At 35.1% G+C, this 20249-nt stretch overlaps 1 protein-coding gene across 7 annotated transcripts in view; it reads left to right on the top strand.

The window, feature by feature from the left end:
- Nucleotides 1-20249, top strand: part of NF1 (neurofibromin 1) — a 258675-nt gene that overhangs the window by 80636 nt on the left and 157790 nt on the right. For 5 of the 7 annotated variants that reach the window (XM_045070003.1, XM_045070005.1, XM_045070007.1 and 2 more), the window contains exons 9-14: nt 3897-4070; nt 4749-4871; nt 5117-5191; nt 7174-7203; nt 10290-10421; nt 16799-16933. In XM_045070003.1, coding sequence (XP_044925938.1) covers nt 3897-4070; nt 4749-4871; nt 5117-5191; nt 7174-7203; nt 10290-10421; nt 16799-16933 — 669 coding nt within the window. The remainder of the gene's footprint in view (nt 1-3896; nt 4071-4748; nt 4872-5116; nt 5192-7173; nt 7204-10289; nt 10422-16798; nt 16934-20249) is intronic. The other 2 variants (XM_045070006.1, XM_045070004.1) reach the window with 1 other exon arrangement.

Here is a 20249-nt window from a genome sequence, read left to right as displayed (position 1 = left end):
CATGATTTGCAAATGTTCTCCCCATTCTGTGGACTGTCATTTTACTTTCTTAATAGTGTCATTTGCTGCACAAAGGCTTTTTTTTCATTTGACGAAGGCCAGTTTATCCTTTTTTTTTTTTTTTTAAAGATTTTATTTATTTATTTGACAGAGAGATCACAGGTAGGTAGAGAGGCTGGCAGAGAGAGAGAGAGAGAGGGAAGCAGGCTCCCCGCCGAGCAGAGAGCCCTATGTGGGACTCGATCCCAGGACCCTGAGATCATGACCTGAGCCAAAGGCAGCAGCTTAACCCACTGAGCCACCCAGGCGCCCCTAGTTTATCCATTTTTTATTGTGTTGTTGCTAGTGCTTTTTTGGTATTATATCCAAAAAAAATTATTGCCAAATCCAATGTTGTAAAGATTTTCTTTTATGTTCTTTTCTAGGGGTTTTATAGTTTTAGCTGTTTAGATCTTTGACCTGTTTTGAATTTATTTTTATATGTAAGGTAAGGGAAGGGTGTGGCTTCATTCTTTTGCATGTGGATATCCAGTTTTGCCAGCACCTTTTGTTCAAAAAACTGTCCTTTCCCCATTGAATGGTGTTAGCACTCTTGTTGAAAATAATTTGACCCTATATGTCAGGATTTCTTTCTAGACTTCATATTCTGTTTCTTTGATACATAGTCTGTTCTGATACAAGTAGCACAGTGTTTTGATTACTGTGGCTTTATAGTAAGTTTTGAAATTAGGAAGTATGAGTTTTCTGACTTTGTTCTTTCTGAAGTTCGTTTTGGCTGTTTCTTGTTACTTGACATACCATATGAATTTCTGGACAGGTTTTTCTGTTTCTAAAAAAATGCTATTGGGGTTTTGGTAGGGGTTGCATTGAATCTGTAGATTGTTTTAGGTACTGTGGACATGTTAACAATGTTAAGTCTTGTAGTCAATGAACATGGGATGTGTTTCCATTTATTTATGTCTTTAATTGCTTTTAACACAGTTTTCATTGTATATGCTTTTACCACCTTGGTTAATTCCCAAGTATTACATTCTTTTTAATGCTGTTATCAGTGGCATTATTTCCCTACTTTCCTTTTTAGATGGTTCATTGTTAGTGTCTAGAAATGCAACTGGTACTTATATGTTGATTTTTGTATCCTAGAACTTTGCTGAATTTACGAGCTCTAACAGGTGTGTGTGTGTGTTTAAGGTGTATAAATAAGATTGTATCATCTGAGAACAGAGGCCATTTTACTTCTTCTAATTTGAATGACTTTTAATTTTTTAAATTTTCTTTTTCTTTTCCTAAATGTTCTGCCTAGAGCTCCCCCTAATAATGTTGAAAAGAAGTGGCAAAACTAGGCATCCTTACCTTTTCCCTACTAGGAGAAAAGCTTTCAGTCTTCCACTGTTGTGAGTGTAATGTTAGTCGTGGTTTTTTATATATGGCTGTTATCATGTTGAGGAAATTTTCTTCTATTCCTAGCTTATCCAGTGCTATTAACCATGAGAGGGTGCTGAATTTTGGCAGGTGTTTTTTTCCTGCCTCAGTTGTAAGGATCATGTGAGTTTTTTACCTTCATTCTACTAACGTGGTGTATTAAACTGATTGATTATTGTTGTTGAGCCTTTTTTGCACTGTACAAATAAAGCTCATTTGGTCATGGTGTGTTACCTTTTTATATACTGCTGAATTTGGTTTGCTAGTATTTCTTGAGGGCTTTTTGATCAGTATTTTTAGGGATATTGGTCTTTAGTTCCCTTGTCCTGTTTTTGTTTGGCTTTAGCAAGGTAAGGCTGACCTCATGAGAGGCGTTAGGAGGTGTTCCCTCTCCTTTACATTTTCGGAAGTGTTTGAGAAGGATTGGTATTAATAATTCTTTAAATGTGTGAAAGAATTCCCCAGTGAAACCACCTGTCCTGGGCTTTCCTTTGTTGGGAGGTTTTTGATGACTGATTTAATCTCTGTACTACTTCTAAGTCAATTCAGGTTTTCTGTTAATGAGTCAGTTTTAGTAGATTGTATGTTTCTAGGAATTTGCCCGTTTTGTCTGTTACCCAATTGTGGACATATAATTTTTCATAGTATTTTATAATCTTTTTTTAAAATTAATTAATTTATTTTCAGAAAAGCAGTGTTCATTATTTTTTCACCACACCCAGTGCTCCATGCAATCCGTGCCCTCTATAATACCCACCACCTGGTACCCCAACCTCCCACCCCCCCGCCACTTCAAACCCCTCAGATTGTTTTTCAGAGTCCATAGTCTCTCATGATTCACCTCCCCTTCCAATTTACCCCAAATCCCTTCTCTCTAACACCCCTTGTCCTCCATGATATTTGTTATGCTCCACAAATAAGTGAAACCATATGATAATTGACTCTCTCTGCTTGACTTACTTCACTCAGCATAATCTCTTCCAGTCCTGTTCATGTTGCTACAAAAGTTGGGTATTCATCCTTTCTGATGGAGGCATAATAACTCCATAGTGTATAATCTTTTATTTTAAAAAAAATAGTATTGTTCTCACTTTCAGCTCTGATTTTTGGTAATGTGGATCTTCTGGTTTTTTTTTTTTTTTAAATCTAGCTAAATGTCTCCCAAATTTCTTGACCCATTCAAAGAACCAGCTTTCAATTTTGATTTTTTTCCTATCGTTTTGCTGTCCTCTGTCTTTGATCTAATCTTTATTACTTCCTTCTGCTAGCTTTGGATTTAGTTTGCTCTCCTTTTTCTAGTTCCTTAAGGTATACAGTTAGGTTATTGAATTGAGAGCTTTCTTTTTAACGTGTTTCTAGCTATAAATTTTCCTCTTAGCACTTTCTGGTGCATCCCATTTTTGATGTTGTGTTTTCACTTTGATTTATTTCAATATATTTTCTAACTTTCTTTGTGATTTCTTATCTTTTACAGTGGTGTTTAATTTTCAAGTACCTGTGAACTTTTCCAGTTTTCCTTCTGTTGATTTATAGTTTTCATTGTCATCAGGAAAAATATATTTTTTTTTCCTTTTTTTAAAAAAATTTTATTTATTTGCCAGAGAGAACACACGTGCACAACCACAGGGAGCTACAGAGGGACAGGGAGAAGCAGGCTCCCTACTGAGCAGGGAGGCAGATGTGGGGCTCAGTCCCAAGACCCTGGGATCATGACCCGAGGTGAAAGCAGATGCTTAACCAACTGAGCCACCCAGGTGCCCCAGGAAAAATATTTCATATGATTTCAGTCTCTAAGTTTATTAAGACCTGTTTTGTAGCCTAACATATGGTCTGTCCTAGATATTGTTCATGTGTACCGGAGAAGAATATATATTCTGCTGTTGTTTGATCAGTTTGGCTGACACATCATATTTGAGAATACATACAAGTTGAGATGTGTGATTTTCATTTAGGAGAAAAGCAGAGGGAGAAATTTGTTAGTGAGCTGCAAAGAGGGCTTGAGATCGCAAGATTGGATAACTTTTTTGAGGAACAGAATTTATTTAGAGCAGTAGAAGAGCCTTGGATATATCCTTTGTTGGAAGGATAAATGTTGAATATAGCCTGGAGTTTTAGAAAAGGATCAGTGGTTTGACATAGACCACAACCACCACAGTATAATATTTAGAAATATTTAGAAAGAGAATATTATCAGTGAATTCAGGGTTGAGAAGTCAACTATCTTGTTTGGGAAGGACTGTGTCCTAAGTTCCTTTAATAATTCAGCAAAGAAAGTGAAGAACAGAATTTTTTTTTTTTGAGAAACATGTAAATGATGACAACTGCTTAAATTGTAGAAGTAAAAATCACAATGATGTAGTTTTAGAATATAATTTTTACAAGCTGATAATTTACTATTTTAGTAGACAAGTCTGATATGTTAGAAACTGCGTGTTAATTAACTAGAAACTTCTTTCTATATTTGAATTCTATAGAAGTTGTTTCTGGACAGTCTACGAAAAGCACTTGCCGGGCATGGCGGAAGCAGGCAGCTGACGGAGAGTGCCGCAATTGCCTGTGTGAAACTGTGTAAAGCAAGTACTTACATCAATTGGGAAGATAACTCTGTCATTTTCCTACTAGTTCAGTCCATGGTGGTTGATCTTAAGGTAATATGCTTGTTATTTCTTTACTACAAACTTTAAGAAAACTAAAGGAAAATTAAACTTGTAGTAAAGCATTTTTATGTTAATCATTGTCAAAGATCATTGCTAATGCTGAAGTTCTGAATCCTCTTGGAATGTAAGTTCATAAGACCTGCTTTTTTTTTTTTTTTTTAAATATTTTATTTATTTATTTGATAGAGAACACAAGTAGGCAGAGAGGCAGGCAGAGAGAGAGAGAGAGAAGCAGGCTCTGCACTGAGCAGAGAGCCCGATGCGGGGCTCGATCCCAGGGTCCTGGGATCATGACCTGGGCCGAAGGCAGAGGCTTTAACCCGCTGAGCCACCCAGGTGCCCCATAAGACCTGCTTTTGTTGTTTCTGTGTTAACTCAGACTAAATTGGCTTAGAATGTGATGAAAACACAGAATTAACTGGTTTTCTTAAAGGTTATCATAAATATTCAGACCTGGTTTTAAAATAATGTAGAATTTGGGGCCTGAAAGGAACCATATCTGGTATAGTAAGAATTTTATCACACTGATGAACCACAGCGTTAGTGCTTTGTGCTTCTGGCAACTGAGTGTTATTTCCATGTATGTGGATGCCCTGTTGATATTAAATACAAGTAAAAAAAAAAATACTGCATGATTGTTTAAAGGCTTTTCTTTCGGGATTTTCATAGAACCTGCTTTTTAATCCAAGTAAACCATTCTCAAGAGGCAGTCAGCCTGCAGATGTGGATCTAATGATTGACTGCCTTGTTTCTTGCTTTCGTATAAGCCCTCACAACAACCAACACTTTAAGGTGAGAGCATTGGTTTTTATCCAGTTAAGTTTACTGATACTGTTGATCCTTTCTTTGTAAATGTGAAAAGACTAGAAAGATGAATTTGTATTTCTCAATATTATATATCAATGTTAATTTTAAGACTTTAAGAATTTATTCTGTTTTTTAAAAACTCTTTTTTTCCCCTGTTTCTTTTTATCCTCATTTGTGTTGAATATTTTTCTCACAGAAATAGTATACAATTTTTTCCTTTGCCCCTGTAGATTTGCCTGGCTCAGAATTCCCCTTCTACATTTCACTATGTGCTGGTAAATTCACTCCATCGAATCATCACCAATGTAAGTCCAAAAGGTATTGCTAAATTACTTAAAATTTTTTTTCTTCCTTTCTTTACTTTTTTATTTCTTTTTAAGAAAGACATTTTTGGTTTATAAAAGGTTTTGAATTTAGATGTATGATGTAGAGAGATTTCTCACAAGTGATTATATCTAGTAACTGATAAACAATTGTATTTTTCATATTCAGTTTGACCTGAGGGGCTTTATTGAGAAAAGTGGAGTTAATAGGATCTTTTGGAAGGATTAAGCCTAAAATATTTTATTTGCATCAAAAGCACTTGAGAACAGTGCCACTGAGAATATAATTGAACATTTTCATCCCAGATTCTTTAAATATTATTTTAATACTCCTAGCTTTTTCCCAGCATTTGATATATTCTGACTTGTCACCTTGCCATTTAAGTTAAAAGTAGTTAACTATTTATTGTGTAGGCTAGTATGATACATTTTAAAAATGGTGAGATCATAATTGATTATACTTTTTAGTCTTCCTTAAACAAATGAAATATTAGCATGCTTAAATAGAGGTGTTGATCTGATACAGAAGCATATCAGACAAAATAAGGTACTTGTGAAACCTTGGGCTCTGATGTGAATACATTAAGTAGAATGATATTGAAACCTTATCAGATTTGGACCATGAAGTTTTAACTATTTGATCATTACAAAGTCTACTGAAGACAGTTTTGGAAATAATTTGTCTTGAAATCACATTAAGTTTTTCTTCAATATTTAGACTCCTAATCTTAAAAATTCTGCCAAATTCTGTTCTTTGGTCAAGAACAATAGTATTTTGAAGGTTCTCAAGCTCTACTTTAATCCATTTACATGTAAATTGTCAACTTTTTCTTATTCTCCCTTAAAAAAGAGGCCTGATTGATTGATTGATTGATTGGTGGGCAGCAAAGCAAAGTTTATTGGCTGATAGTACAAAGCTCCCAAAGAGGGATGGGACCTGAGAGGGTTGTCTTAGAAAGGGCTTTAATCATTGATTACTTAGGTATATTTGCCCTCTTGATAATCAAATTCCACTTTAAAGAGTATATCTCTGATGAGTTAAAAGTTCCTCCTTTCATTCATTTGCTTGAATGTGTTGAATTGAACCAAATTCTGCCTCTTCTCCTCTCCTCTGCTCTTTTCTTTTCAGAGAAGGAGGGGCAGAGGCAGAGGGAAAGAGCAAATCTTAAGCAGGCTCCAGGCCCAGTTTAGAGCCTAACTCGGCTCTCCCGTCTCATGACCCTGAGATCATGACCTGAGCCAAAATCAAGAGTCGGATGCTTAACCGACTGAGTCACCCAGGCGCTCCTGTTTTCTCTTCTTTTATCCATTTCTGTCAGGGAAAAAGAACTCTAAATCTATTCAGTGACACATTGAGTTTTTCTCAGTGGGGTGCTAGTGGCATTTTGGGCAGGGCAGTTCTTTGTTGTGCATCACTACCTTGTACATCGCAAGATGCCTGGTATCCCTGATCCTCATTTCATTAAATGCCGTTTGGGCCACTTCCCTCCTCCCATCCCCAGACATTCTGAACAACTAAAATGCCTTGAGGTAATGATATGTTGCTCAGTTGAGGATCTGTGGGTTAAATTCTAGGTTAAATTATAGCTATCCCAAAAGGGAAAGCTTTATGAATCTGATTGCAGATAAGGTATAAGTTTGTATTAAAAACTTAAAAGATTTTTACTTTACTTTTGCCAGGGTAGGAGCCAAGACCTTGTATCCTCAATGTTTACTTTCAAGGCCATTTTAAGAAAGAAAAAAAAAATGATGATTCCCCCCAAGGTTTATGTGTAGTTCAGAATTGAAATATTATTAATTTTTTCTTTGACTTATAATACTAAAAGCATTCCATTTACTAGAGTGGATGGTTTTACATAAATACTGACAACTTGTATTTAATAAACCCGAGTATATACTTTTTTGATACTTTGTGGCTAGTTACTTTAATTGTGAAATATTTTTGTCTACAATTGAATATATAGAGCACTTTCAAGCATGGACTTGGCACTGCTGTAAGTGGCTGAGCTGCTCCTCTGTGGGTTTTAAGCATGCCTGGAGTGGTACTTCGTGCATGCCTCCATGTACATGGTGAAGTGGCTGTGTTATCCTTCTGTACTCCGATGAGTACTGCATGTGTGAAGGTGGAGTGTGTCTGTACCAGAGGTCACGTCAATATGCAGTCTGTTTTCATAAAGAAAAACCTGTATTGGCTAAGTATTTCAAAGCTCAATACTCAGCATCAGTAACCTTTAATGCATAGCTTGATAAAAAGCATAAATTTGAGTCTGTAAAGTATCTTTTAAAGGTATACTTTAGAGGATAATACTTTATCATATAGAATGTTTGATAAATTCATTCTTGTTAGGGCTGGGTTTTTTCTTTCCTATGGTTTAAGGCTAATGGATACTGAATCTGAAGTACTTTCTGACCGAAAAGGACTATTTATAAAGTAACTAGCAGATTGATGGAATGACCATTGCAGAGTCTCTCTGAAGACCCTTATGGAAATACTTTGTCTTGAAATTCCATGAAGTTTTTTCTTAGATATTTGGACTCCTAAACTTAAATTTATTCATAGTGTAAGATTTCCTTTTCATTGATTCTTGGTTCAATACACCTCATACGTTCATTTCTTCCATTCTTTAGCCAGATTCACAGATTTTGTTTCTTACTGTCACAATGTCAAAAGTTTTAGTGATATGTTTTTGAGGGGTTATGTAGACTTGATAGTGATTTGCAGTTTTGTTTGGTTTCTTTCTGAGAAACATATTCATACTCAGTTTCTGAACTAAGTACAGTGTTTAGATCTAAAATACTCTGTTCCTTCCTAAGAAATCTGAAAATCTGTTCACTATTTGAATTTTATTATACTGTGAAGTTTTGTCAGCTTTGAAAATGGTATTCATAGTGCTGTCACTTTTTTTATTATGGCATGCTAATAAGAGGTGAATTATAAGATCTTTGTTATGTACTTAATCTTTGTTAGCTTCCTTTAGGTTAAATTAGATGTGTTGTTATAGTTGGGAAATTAAAGAAATAGTAATAACATATATGTGACCCAGATACCTTAGCAATCAGCGGAACATGCTGTGGCTGTACAGTCTTTAGTATTCTGGGTTTTTCCTTATGGCAGTTGTAGTTCCCTTACAGATAGCTTGCATACTGAGAATGACATGATCTCTTCCTTCCGAGAGGTTGGATAAGTTCTCTTCAAGGCACTTGAAAATTTATTTAAGTAATCTCTTGAAGAATTGCCATAGTTTGCTACTATGTATTCATAAAAGTATTGCCATTTGTTTGGCAATAAACTTAGTGTTTTAAGGAGAAAAAAAGGAATGTCTACTTTAGTTGACTAGTTTCAGAAGAGACACATTTAGTAACTGCTCAAAACACTATAATTTTTGCCAACTACATGATGCCTAGTTTTTAGTGCATATTTTATTTGAAAGTGTTATCTTTAACTTTTACATTAAAATGAATAAATTTTATATTATGAAAAATGGCAGTTACGAAAATCACTAAATCTTAAGTTAAAATCTTATTTTATAGGATGCATCTGGTACTGTGATGATTTTAATAACTATAGATACAGCATAATAGTTTGGATAGGATGTTATATGGGATGCATCTTTCTTTAGTTATTAGTTTCTGACAAGATATTATGGGGTTAGGAGAATGATTACGTCCCTTATCTCAGTGTATTTTGTGATCATTCATACTTTTTTGCCTTAAGCTGGTTAACACAAGCTGTATAAATTAGTAAATATATGGAAATCAATCTGTGTTGATTGCTTGGGCAAGTCAAATGACTAAATTGACCAGAGTTTAAAGAGACCATTACATAATTAAACTAAAATTTGATATTTGTTAGGAACTAGTTTAAATAAAGCAAGAGTTGGGGGAATAGGTGAAAAAACCACACTACCCAAAGAGAATTTATTTCTTTCTTCACAGCTTTGGGGTCCCTTCCTATAGAGTTCAGTATTCAAATTGTGTATTATAAGTTGATTGTATACTTTATTATCCAGTAATTAGAGTTTCTATTCTAATTTTAGATTAGGATAATATAACTTGATGCTACCTAGAATAGTCTGAGAATTACGGGTGAAGAAATTAGAAGTGGAGAATTTTGAATGAGAAGAAACCCTGGAATAGGGTGTGACCCCCTATGTCCTCTTCCTGTGTTAGTTCATTCTTTCAGGTGCTTCCTATGGAGCGGCAATGTAGTAGGTTGGAAGCCTATGTCTGAAGTTGTCCCATGCCTTGTATAATCTCCATATGGAGTGAAAATTCATCCATTCTTGTATTAACTGATAGACTTTATAGCTTTAGTGACTTTCATAACATAGTAACTAATTTTAAAGTTAAATTAGGCACTATTCAAATAAAAAAGGCACTAGAAACTAGAATCAAAGCTAAACAGGTGAAACTGAAATAGATAAATATTTACATAATATTATTACCTTTAAATCTGTTTCGCTATGATCAGTTTGTCTTTGTGGTGATCATTAGTCTTTTTGTGTATTGTACCATCATTGCGTATCAGTTTAAGATTATAGGTTTACTAATAGCTTTTTCTCATTTACTAATTTTGTGTTGTACTTATCATTGTTGTTTGTAGGCATATAAGTGATGGTTTGCCACATGTTCCTTCAACATTGTGTTGAACCACTAATCTTTTTTAAAGCTTTGATAGTAGCATTCTTACATGGGAAAATATATACTATCTCTATATGCATATGTTTCTTAAATGTATAAAATGTTAAACTTAAAAAAAAAAAGATTGGCTACAGAATTAGCTCTCTAAAGACTGTTTTTCAGATTCATTAGCTTGTCAGGTAGAAAAGACAGTGTCATATGCTCATGTACATGAAGTGGCAGTTTGTCTCATGTTCGTTATTATATTTTAAAATAAATGTATGGTTTAGTGTTTGGATTAAAGATATTATTTGAAGACTTTGGAAATCCTGGTGTGTGTTTGCATGGTCTCAGAAAGATTTTCACAGAAGGATAAAACATAAGGATACAGTGTTAACCAGAGTGTACAACTCATGCACATTTGTACTTTTCCTCTCTTATGGTCTCTGTTTTTCTCCAGTCTGCATTGGATTGGTGGCCTAAGATTGATGCCGTGTACTGTCACTCAGTTGAGCTTCGAAACATGTTTGGTGAAACACTTCATAAAGCAGTGCAGGGCTGTGGAGCACACCCAGCGATACGAATGGCACCGGTAAGATTGATCATGAATTTGAGTCCCACTTTTTTCCTATTGCATTTTCAGTGTGTCTGTCCTATTCCTGCCTTTTTAAAAAAAAATTATTATTGAAAATCAAATGAGTCCCTTATTTTCTACAAGTGTGGCATGTTGTATACTGCAGTATTGTTGGAATGCTGGTGAATGGTATTTGTTTTTCACTATTTTTGTGGTTTGAACTTATTTTTCTTAGAATTTTCTCACAAAATGCTGTTAAAAATGTTAGTTTCTCTTCTTTCTTCCTTCTTGCCTTCCTTCCTTGTCTTGTCTCTTTCATCTTCTTTCTCCTATAACTTTTCCTAATGAGTCAATATTTTGGTTTTGTTCCTCATCTTTGGGGATGAGTAAGGGAAGCCTGACTCCTAGGTTAGAGTGACTGTTTCTACTAATGCACGGTTTTTGCCCATTGAATGCTGAACATTGCGTACAGGAAATTAAAGATTTTTATTTAAAATAAAAGTATTTCATGTTTCAGCAAATACGCTTTGTGTGCCTAAAAACGATAGGCACTTTGATAGTGAAGTTTGTGTTTAGCTTAGTAAAAGGAGTGTTTTTAAATTAGGTATCTAACATAAATATTCTTAAATGGAATTTTAAAACTCATATGGAACCAAATTAAACAGTTACAGATTGTAGAAGTCATTTCTTGGTATTTATGTATAGCAGGAGTGTTACACATGGCAGCTCTTGACATTGATTGGTGGTGCTTTGTCTTCTGCTTCTTATTTTCTATTCTTATTGGCTGCTGTCGCTCACATGATCAGATGCCAACCAGTCACTGTTTTGCATGGCAGTGGGCTTCTGTGGCCGTAAGTATGACCCATTGTAACTACCTCAGAAAAGTCCTTGGTTTCTTTGACTTTTCTGTGTATAGTTACTGTTAAAGTCACATCATGTCATTTCAGTTGAAAATGTAGCATGTTTTTACCTATTGGTTTTATCTAGTAAATTAGCCACTTTACACTTGTAATTTAAACAGCTTCCTCCCTGGCATGCTTCTCTTTTCCCAAGTTCCTTTACTCAATAAAATATTTTGGCTTAATACACTTATAGTTCACTCTTATCTGGTCATCAGTAATTGTTTCTCAGGATTATTTATCTCAGACATTCAAATGGAGAAGTTTGCTATACCATACATTTTGAGGATATTTAGTCTAAAAAATTAGAGCCAAAGAACATGGCAATTATATTTTACTAAGTAAATAAAATGCAAAGTTATTCTTAGTTGACTTTTTGTGATACCAAGTACTTAATTTTTTCAGAAAATTGAAAATTTCAATCCAAGTTAATTGGAGGTTAATTTTAGATAATGGTTACTGAAATGTCACTTAACTAGACATTTAAAAGGTTGTTTTGGAAAATGCATTACAATAAATTGCTTAAAAATTATTTGTTCTAAATATCTTCTAGAAATTAGAAATTTATTTGACTTTTTGTTTTAAGTTCTCTACTTCCTCTGGTAGAATATTAATGGCCTCCAGTAATAGAAATTGATAGAAAATCAATATTCACTTCCATTTTAATTTCCATATCCAGTTTACCAGACATCTGCAATTTAATTTTCTGTGCATGAGAACTGAAAGAAAATGAAACTAAATTATTATTTGAATGAAGACAAAATTTGATTGGTACTCTGGAAATGTTCCCAATATTTAGAAGTTATTTTACTTCTTAGCTCTACTTAGTAACTGATTCTAAGAGCAACATACTGTATTACTGTAAGTTATTTCACAAAGCTATAACTAGACTTTTGGTCCAAGGACACCTATGATAAGAATTTAATCTTTATTTCCTATTATTCTCTGAAAGTTCAATATGTATTTGATTTGCAAAATCATTCTTAAGCTGTTTATATTTATATATGTGTGAAATTTTGTATGTGTATATATGTACACATATGTGTGTATACATACACATACAAAGTTTCATACATATATAAAATATATAGATATGTATATAATTGTACATAGTGGCTGAAGGAGAGCTTTCTGGCTGATCTTCTTACCAGAAAAAGTAACAGATTTAATATGAAATAATTTTTTAGAATAATAAAATTTTATGATTTAGATTATCCTTAAGGTGACTCTTACCCCTCTTAAACCTGGTGAGTAAATAGTTAGTCGGACAACAAATGTGAAAATATTGAGCTCTTCTACAAGCTGCCAAGCATAGTGTTAACACTGGAGAAGCATGACGAACTAAACAGAGAAGGTGCTTTCTCTCACAGAATTGCCAGTCTTCTAGCTTTTCCTTGAAAACTTCTAGTAAAGAGCTCATTACAGGTGGCCATCAAGGCTGGAAATGCAGAAATTCATAACATACATGGTTTAAAGGTGACATCAGGATTTGGATATTTTGGAATGTTGTAGGGGTCTGTTGGAAGGGACTATCTTATATGTTGTAGGATGCTTCGCAGCATTTCTAGCCTCTACTCACTACATGTCAGCAGTAGCAGTCCTGTTAGTCCAAAAATGTCTCCAGACATTTCCACTTTCTCCTGGGAACAACTGCCCTCAGTAGAGAGCCACTGTATTACAGGACGTGCTCAGTGGTTTGTCCTCCTTTGCATTGCTTCAGATGATCCATGTCTCTGATAAACCTGAGCCTTTGTCTTGCTGCAGAAGTAGCAGTCACAGAGTTCATCTGTAAGAAGCCTTTATAAACCACCCTGTATTTTGGAGGTGGATGTATTTCCTGGAAAGAGCAACTTGAAGGTTTTTCTTTAAGCAACTTGGACTCATCTCCCTGTCACTCCCATTCATCATTGACCCTCTCTTTTATTCTGAAGCTCCATAGAACACTTCTGATTCTTCCATTAAGATGGCCTTGCAGATATTTCAGTGAAGTTATCCTGTACTCCTAAGGCTTCTTTTTGTTTTCAATGATTTAGCATTGGGAGGGATTTTATTATTTGAGCTTTTTTTAAAAGCTTGCAGGGTATGTGTGTGTGTGTATTGCTTGATCTGCACAAATAATGTTTAATGAGTGACAGATAGTCACATGATGAATGAATAGTTCACATTCATTTCAGTGTCTGTCCAGTTCTTCAGCTGTCTTCCTTCTCTTGTGCATTAGCTTGAGTAAAGCAGGAGCTCTGTCTGGCTTTACTGTCAGACACTGGGTTCCTGGCCCCGAGAATAGTATCTGGCACATAGTAAGCATTTAGCACATATTTGTTGAATGAGTGAATGAATTTCTTTCTTAATTTGCTTTTAAAACCCTCCTCTGATTTGCTTCTCTTTTGGAAAGAATTCAATCTAATACTTTTTTTTTTCAATTAAAATGACATATTAAGATCTGATTTTCGCATTCCAGATGTTGTAGAGTTAAAGAATGGCGTTAACCTGCTGTGCCTGCATACCATGTTTCTACTAATATAGTTTAAGATTGCATTATTATCTTGGATTGAGCTCTTTGGCATTTAAACCTTTTAGTCTTTCCATATTAACATTGAGCCATAGCTTCTCCGTTTTATACTTTTGCAGTATTTTTAAAAGTTTGAAATACTTTTTTTTAGCCTAATCCTTTACTGTTTTAAAACTAAGGTAGCCGATTAACAATAGATATATGCATTTTCACAAATATGGGTAATTTATGCACATTTTGCTTCTTAAGGAGATCCTGGCTCAGCAAATGATTTTATATGCCTGTAATTTAGTCACAGCCTTAAATAAGTTAACAGATGGTTTAGGCCCTTAAGAGGCAGCTGATTATTCTGATTAATGAATTTGTTCCTGGGAATGACCACTTCTTTTATTTGGCAAAGAGCATGTACCAGCTTAGGTTCTTAATCTGTAGTATGGAAGGCCAGTCAGTAAATTAATGAGTGGACTTTTCTTACATTTCTAGTTAAAAATACATTTCTTCTTTAGCTTGTTGTTCCTGATTTTTTATAACCCCCTACTGGTCATTAATAGAAAAATACTTGATTTGAAAACTTTATTCAACCATTTCAAGTCCTTACTCTGTATTAGGCAGCAGTGTTGGAATAAAATTTGTATGCTGATACCTGAGATTAAGAGACGACATAATTGAACTATTAACTTTTGAAAATGATTACTGACTAAGATAGCTATTACATCTGTTAATCGTTCTCAGTTCTTTGTTCTGGTATAATGGCTGTATCAGGGAAGAGCAGTTATGCTAAGTTACAACTTAGTAAATTTGTATCATGAAAGTTGATCTCTTTGATCTAAGGTATTAGCATGACTAAAATGAAAAAAGAATAGAATTTAATGCAAGCAAACAGTAAAACTAGAATTTATTAAATACATTTGGTAAGATATTTGCAATGGGATTATAAATATAAAAGCATACAGTATTTGTAAGTCTTGTGCTTCTTTTCTGGAGTGACATTCTTGAGCCTTAATGTGTATGTTAGATAGCTGTTTTCCCCTTTGAAGACCAAAACCCTTCAGTTTTTTGGACAGACTAACATATGCATCTTAACACTGTGGCTGTGTTTTACAGATATGCATCTTCACTTTTTACCTTGAAAGGCAACTCATTTACTTAGACACTTTTATTATGGGTGCATAGATGCTGGATAGCCTTTATCTGTGTATATACAGTTTCTCCAAAGAAGCCATACAGATGCCCAGCATGTGCTCAACATCGCTAACATCAAGGGAATACAATTCAAGACCGCATTGATATTTCACCTCACACTAGTCAGAATAATTAGAACAAAGACAAGAAATAACAAGTGTTGGCAGAATGTGGAGAAAAGGGAACCCTTGTGCATTGTTGGTCAGAATATAAATTGGTGCAGACACAATGGAAAACAATATGGAGGTTTTTCAAAAAATTAAAAATAGAGGTACTATACAATCCAACAGCTCTACTCCTAGGTATTTATCCGAAGAAAACAAGAACGCTAATTTGAAAAGACATGCAGGTTCATTGAAGCATTATTTACAATAGCAAGATATGGAGGCAACGTAACTGTCCATCAGTAGACAAATGGATAAGTAGATGTGGTTTATACACACATTGGAATATTACTCAGCCATAAAAAAGAACGAAGTCTTGCCATTTGCAACAATATGGATGGACCTTGGGGGTATTACACTAAGTGAAATAAGTCAGAGAAAGACAAATACTGTATGATTTCACTTATATGTGGAATCTTAAAAAAAAAAAAAAAAGAACAGAAACAGACTGAAGGATACAGAAAACAAACTGACAGTTGCCAGAAGGGAGGGTAGTCGGGGTGGGGGGGTCAACAAAACTGGTGAAGGGGATTAAGAGGTACTTTCTTTCAGTTATAAGACTTTGGGATGTAATGCACAGCATAGGGAATATAATCAGTAATGTAACCACTTTGTATGGTGACAGATTGTAACTAGCTTTACTGTGACCATTTTGGAATGTATATAAAAAGTCCCTATGTTGTACACCTAAAACTAAAAACATTAATAAATAAAGGCGTATGTGTCAGAACTTGGTATTTCTATGTCCTTTTAAAGGAGAGGGTGAAATGATTTATAACAATAGGAAGAGGTGGTTTTGTGTCCAGAAGGTAACTGTTAGATTTTTGGTAGAATAGCTTTCATAATTATGGTATCAGCACAGCATCTATCATAGTATCTCTGTAATTGAAGCACATTTTTCATGACTTGTCTTAGTCAAAGAGTTCTTTCTCTGTTTTACTAATGTTCTTCAGGCAAAATACATGCATTCTATACCTTGACAGAGGTGCGATGCCATTGAAGGAAAAAGCAAAACTTAAACTTAAATTACAGAGATTGCCAATGTAGCGTATTTCATCAAGTCTAAAACACTTATTCTTAGTTTTCTACCTCTCTGAAATTGGGACTACATTTTATTTGTCTGGTGTCTTAAGAGTTGATAATGGTTTTTCATTTCTTGTGGCGCATTAACAATGCATCTTACTAAAATTAATGTAGATTATATGAAATATTTGTTGTATATTTGTGTGGGACAAATGTTTGTTAAATGAATAGTTCAATGTATGTATCTGTGAGAGCTGTAGACTAAGTTTTTTATCCCTAATGTTTTACACATTTTGGAAAATTGTTCTTTTACTTAGGAGTCAACTTGATAGTTAAAGAGTTTAGTATTTTTAATAAATTTATTAGATAAATTATAAATAAGAATAATATAAATATTGCAGAAATAGTTCTCATTTGTTTTTTAAGCTTAATAATATTAACTTCATACTTACTTTTGGATGCTTGTACTCATACCACACGTATGGTGGTATAAAATGTTTGTTTTTTAAAACAAAGCTTTTTTATAATGGATTTATTCTTCAAAGTTAGATAGCTATTATCTTGAATTTGATGTCTGATTTTTACAAGGTGATGACATGTTTTTGTTTTTATTTTTAGAGTCTTACATTTAAAGAAAAAGTAACAAGCCTTAAATTTAAAGAGAAACCTACAGACCTGGAGACAAGAAGCTATAAGTATCTTCTCTTGTCCATGGTAAAACTCATTCATGCAGATCCAAAGCTCTTGCTTTGTGTAAGTATTTTTTATGAAAGGCCTTGAAATTACTACACTAACTTAATTTGGTTTAAGTGAAATGCCAAGACCTTGGGGACGATTATTAGCTAAAAGAACACTCCTGATCCTTCCTGATGATGCTTGAAACCTAAGACATCTTTTAAGAAATCTAACTTCTAGAGAAGTTACATTTCTTTAATACTACTATAATTAGATTTCTTACCTTTCTTCTTAATTTTCCCTAACATATTTTCGTGAGGTCTTCTTTCTTTGCCTTGTTACCAGGTTTATATTAGTTAGACATTATTCTGGGGTGGGGGTGGAGGTAATGAAGCCGACATAAATCCAAGTCTTTTCTCATGTTCACAGTTGGTTTTTAAATCTCCAGTTGTGCTTGCTAGACCATTTAGCTTTTTTATTTTCCTTTTTTCTCTCATCAACCTCTTATCACTGGCTTTGCCTACAAATACTATCTTGGAAGGAGAAGAGGGTATAGGTGTTTTGTGGTTAGCACTTAATTATTGTCATAACTCTGCCTTTGCAGCTTCAGGTGGGATTTGATTCCTGAGGGCAACACTGTGATACACAAAGTAATTAAGAACAACCAGATGTAAATGAGTGCTAGTTATATGAAGTAATTAAAAGCATAGGTTCTGGAGATAGACCAGCGACGTGATTTGGGTCACTTAACCTCTCTGTGTCTTCCTTTTCTTGTAATGATGATAATAGTACCTGTTTCAGATTGTTAAGAAGCTTGAGATGGTACACTCATGCTTTTAGAAACAGTATTTAATAAATGCGTAATAAGCACCAAATAAATGTCCGCTATTATTAATAAAAGACAGTTGACACTGAGGCGCCTGGGTGGCTCAGTCATTAAGCATCTGCCTTCGGCTCAGATCATGATCCCAGGGTTCTGGGATTGAGCTCCCTGCTCAGCAGGAAGCCTGCTTCTCCCTGTCCCACTCCCCTGGCTTGTGCTCCCTCTCTCACTGTCTCCATCAAATAAATAAATAAAATCTAAAAAACAAAATGAAACAAAAACAGTTGACATTTAATATTAATGTTATTAATACCCCAAATATGACAGTTTTGTATTATGAAGGACAGGATAACCTGCTAATAAACTTTTGTTGAAGTTTCTCCAGTCCCTAGAGAACAGCGTCCAGAAAAATTTCTTACTGCTTTGTTTAGCAGTAGGTTTTATAAGTGCTGATGATGTGCTTTCAAATTACTGTATATAGGGGTTAACTTGATGTCCATATTTTCAAGAGTTCTGTGAACCCCTTGAAGTTTAAAAAATGTGCACATGAGTATTTTTTCTTCAGAGAAACAAAAGGGGAGAGAGACACAGAATTCCTAAAGGGCTTAGTAATGCCAAAGGAAGGCCTATGATATTTTGAGTTCTTTAAAGAAGCCCATCCAAATTTGGGAGTTTCATAGAATAAGTCGTTAGACTCTGACATGGAAAATTCCATAAAGTCTTACCAGTGAGACTATGAAAGTAATCAAATCCCCTTTCTCCTCATGTTTTTGTAGCACAAGTTATTTTCAGTGGGATTTCATCATGCATTTCATGTAATATATCACATTGCTCTGCAGGACTATATGTCAGAGTGAAGAATGCACTAGAGCCACTGGTGCCTCCAGTGTTAAGTAGTGCTCTGCAGGACTATATGTCAGAGTGAAGAATGCACTAGAGCTACTGGTGCCTTCAGTGTTAAGTATTTCACTAGTCAAAGAACAAGAATTTAAACAAAACTTGCTATTTTCCAAGGTTGAAATTTAGCCAGAAGTCATTTAATATTGAAATTATTTTCTTTGCTGCCATCTAGTGGTGAAGCAACTTTTCTCAGGGTAACCAGAGGTAAGTTAAAGTAGTGATTCACTGTAAATACTTAATTATTTCCTATTTACATTAAGAATTCTAAATCATAGTAAATATGAGAAACATAAGACTACCTGTTAAATTATGTCAGTCATGGTATTTTAAGGTCACGTGATTTTATTGTCTACCATCTCTACCACTTCCACCCTCATGCATACTGCTCTCATTCTGTCAGGCCTCCTCATTGCCCAGCTTGTACCCTCTTGTCCCTTCTGTAAACATTTCTTTGCACTGAAGGTAAAGTTCTGGTGATGTCTTAAAAAAACAAATCTTATCATGCCTCTTGCCCAGCTTACAACCTTTTAGTTGAATTTACTCTTGGAATAAAGACCAAACTCCAGATAGACCTGCAGGGGCATGCAAAATCTGACTCCCACCTACCTCTTCTGCCACATTTAGCATCCTGTTTTTCTCTCTCCTTTTTACTATAGTCATGATGGTCTGTCTTTATTCCATCTTGCTTATCCCATTCCTTCATACCTTCTCTTGCTGTTCCTTTGGCCTATGATATGCTTCCCTTTCCTCTTTCTATACATAATACCGGCTCATTTGGAGCTGCTCTCATTATCCTAGGGAGCCTCTCTGACTGGGCCATGTACGTGTGCAGTACTGTGCTCATTTGCAGTTTTACAGTTGTTAGTCTGGTGATTTTATTGATATCTGTCTTTCCTACCAGACTACATGTTCCAAGAGGGTAGGAAACACATCTTTTTAACTTGCCATGTCTTTGGTACCCAATAAATGTTACTGAGTTATGTGTGAATGAATCTAAATTTTATAAAGTAGGCTAATAGTTTCGAATTACAGAAATTCTGGGATGAGGGTTTTCTTAATCATTAAAATGGGAAAGAATTCACAGTTAGCAAAATAAAAAGGGGGCACAAGTTGCGTTGGTCTCACGTAAGTGAACCATATAGGAGCGCCTGGGTGTCTTAGTTGGTTGAGCATCTTGATTTCAGCTCAGGTCATGATCTCGGGGTTGTGAGTTGGAGCCCTGGCCTGCATTAGGCTCCGTGCTCAGCAGGGAGTCTGCTTGAGAGTCTCTCTCTCTCCTTCCCCCTCTGTCTCCCACCCCCACCCTCTCTCTAAGAACCATATATTCTTTTTTTTTTTTTTTAAGATTTTATTTATTTATTTGTCAGAGAGAGAGGAGCGAGAGTGAGCACAGGCAGACAGAGTGGCAGGTAGGGGCAGAGGGAGAAGCAGGCTCCCTGCCAAGCAAGGAGCCTGATGTGGGACTCGATCCCAGGACACTGGGATCATGACCTGGGCCGAAGGCAGCTGCTTAACCAACTGAGCCACCCAGGCGTCCCAAGAACCATATATTCTTGAAGTATAAATAGATGCTTCCAAGCTACAGGAAGCATTTTAGTCTCTTTACGTAGACTGTTTGCATTTATATGCGCCACTGATTTGCTTTACTTAGTACACAGCGTTTCTCCACAA

The sequence above is a fragment of the Mustela putorius genome, unplaced genomic scaffold (assembly GCF_011764305.1).
Source record: "Mustela putorius furo isolate JIRA1106 unplaced genomic scaffold, ASM1176430v1.1 tig00003962_pilon_pilon_pilon, whole genome shotgun sequence".
Taxonomy (NCBI): domain Eukaryota; kingdom Metazoa; phylum Chordata; class Mammalia; order Carnivora; family Mustelidae; genus Mustela; species Mustela putorius.
Note: the sequence above shows the minus strand (reverse complement) of the source record. Positions and strands in the feature narration are given on the sequence as shown.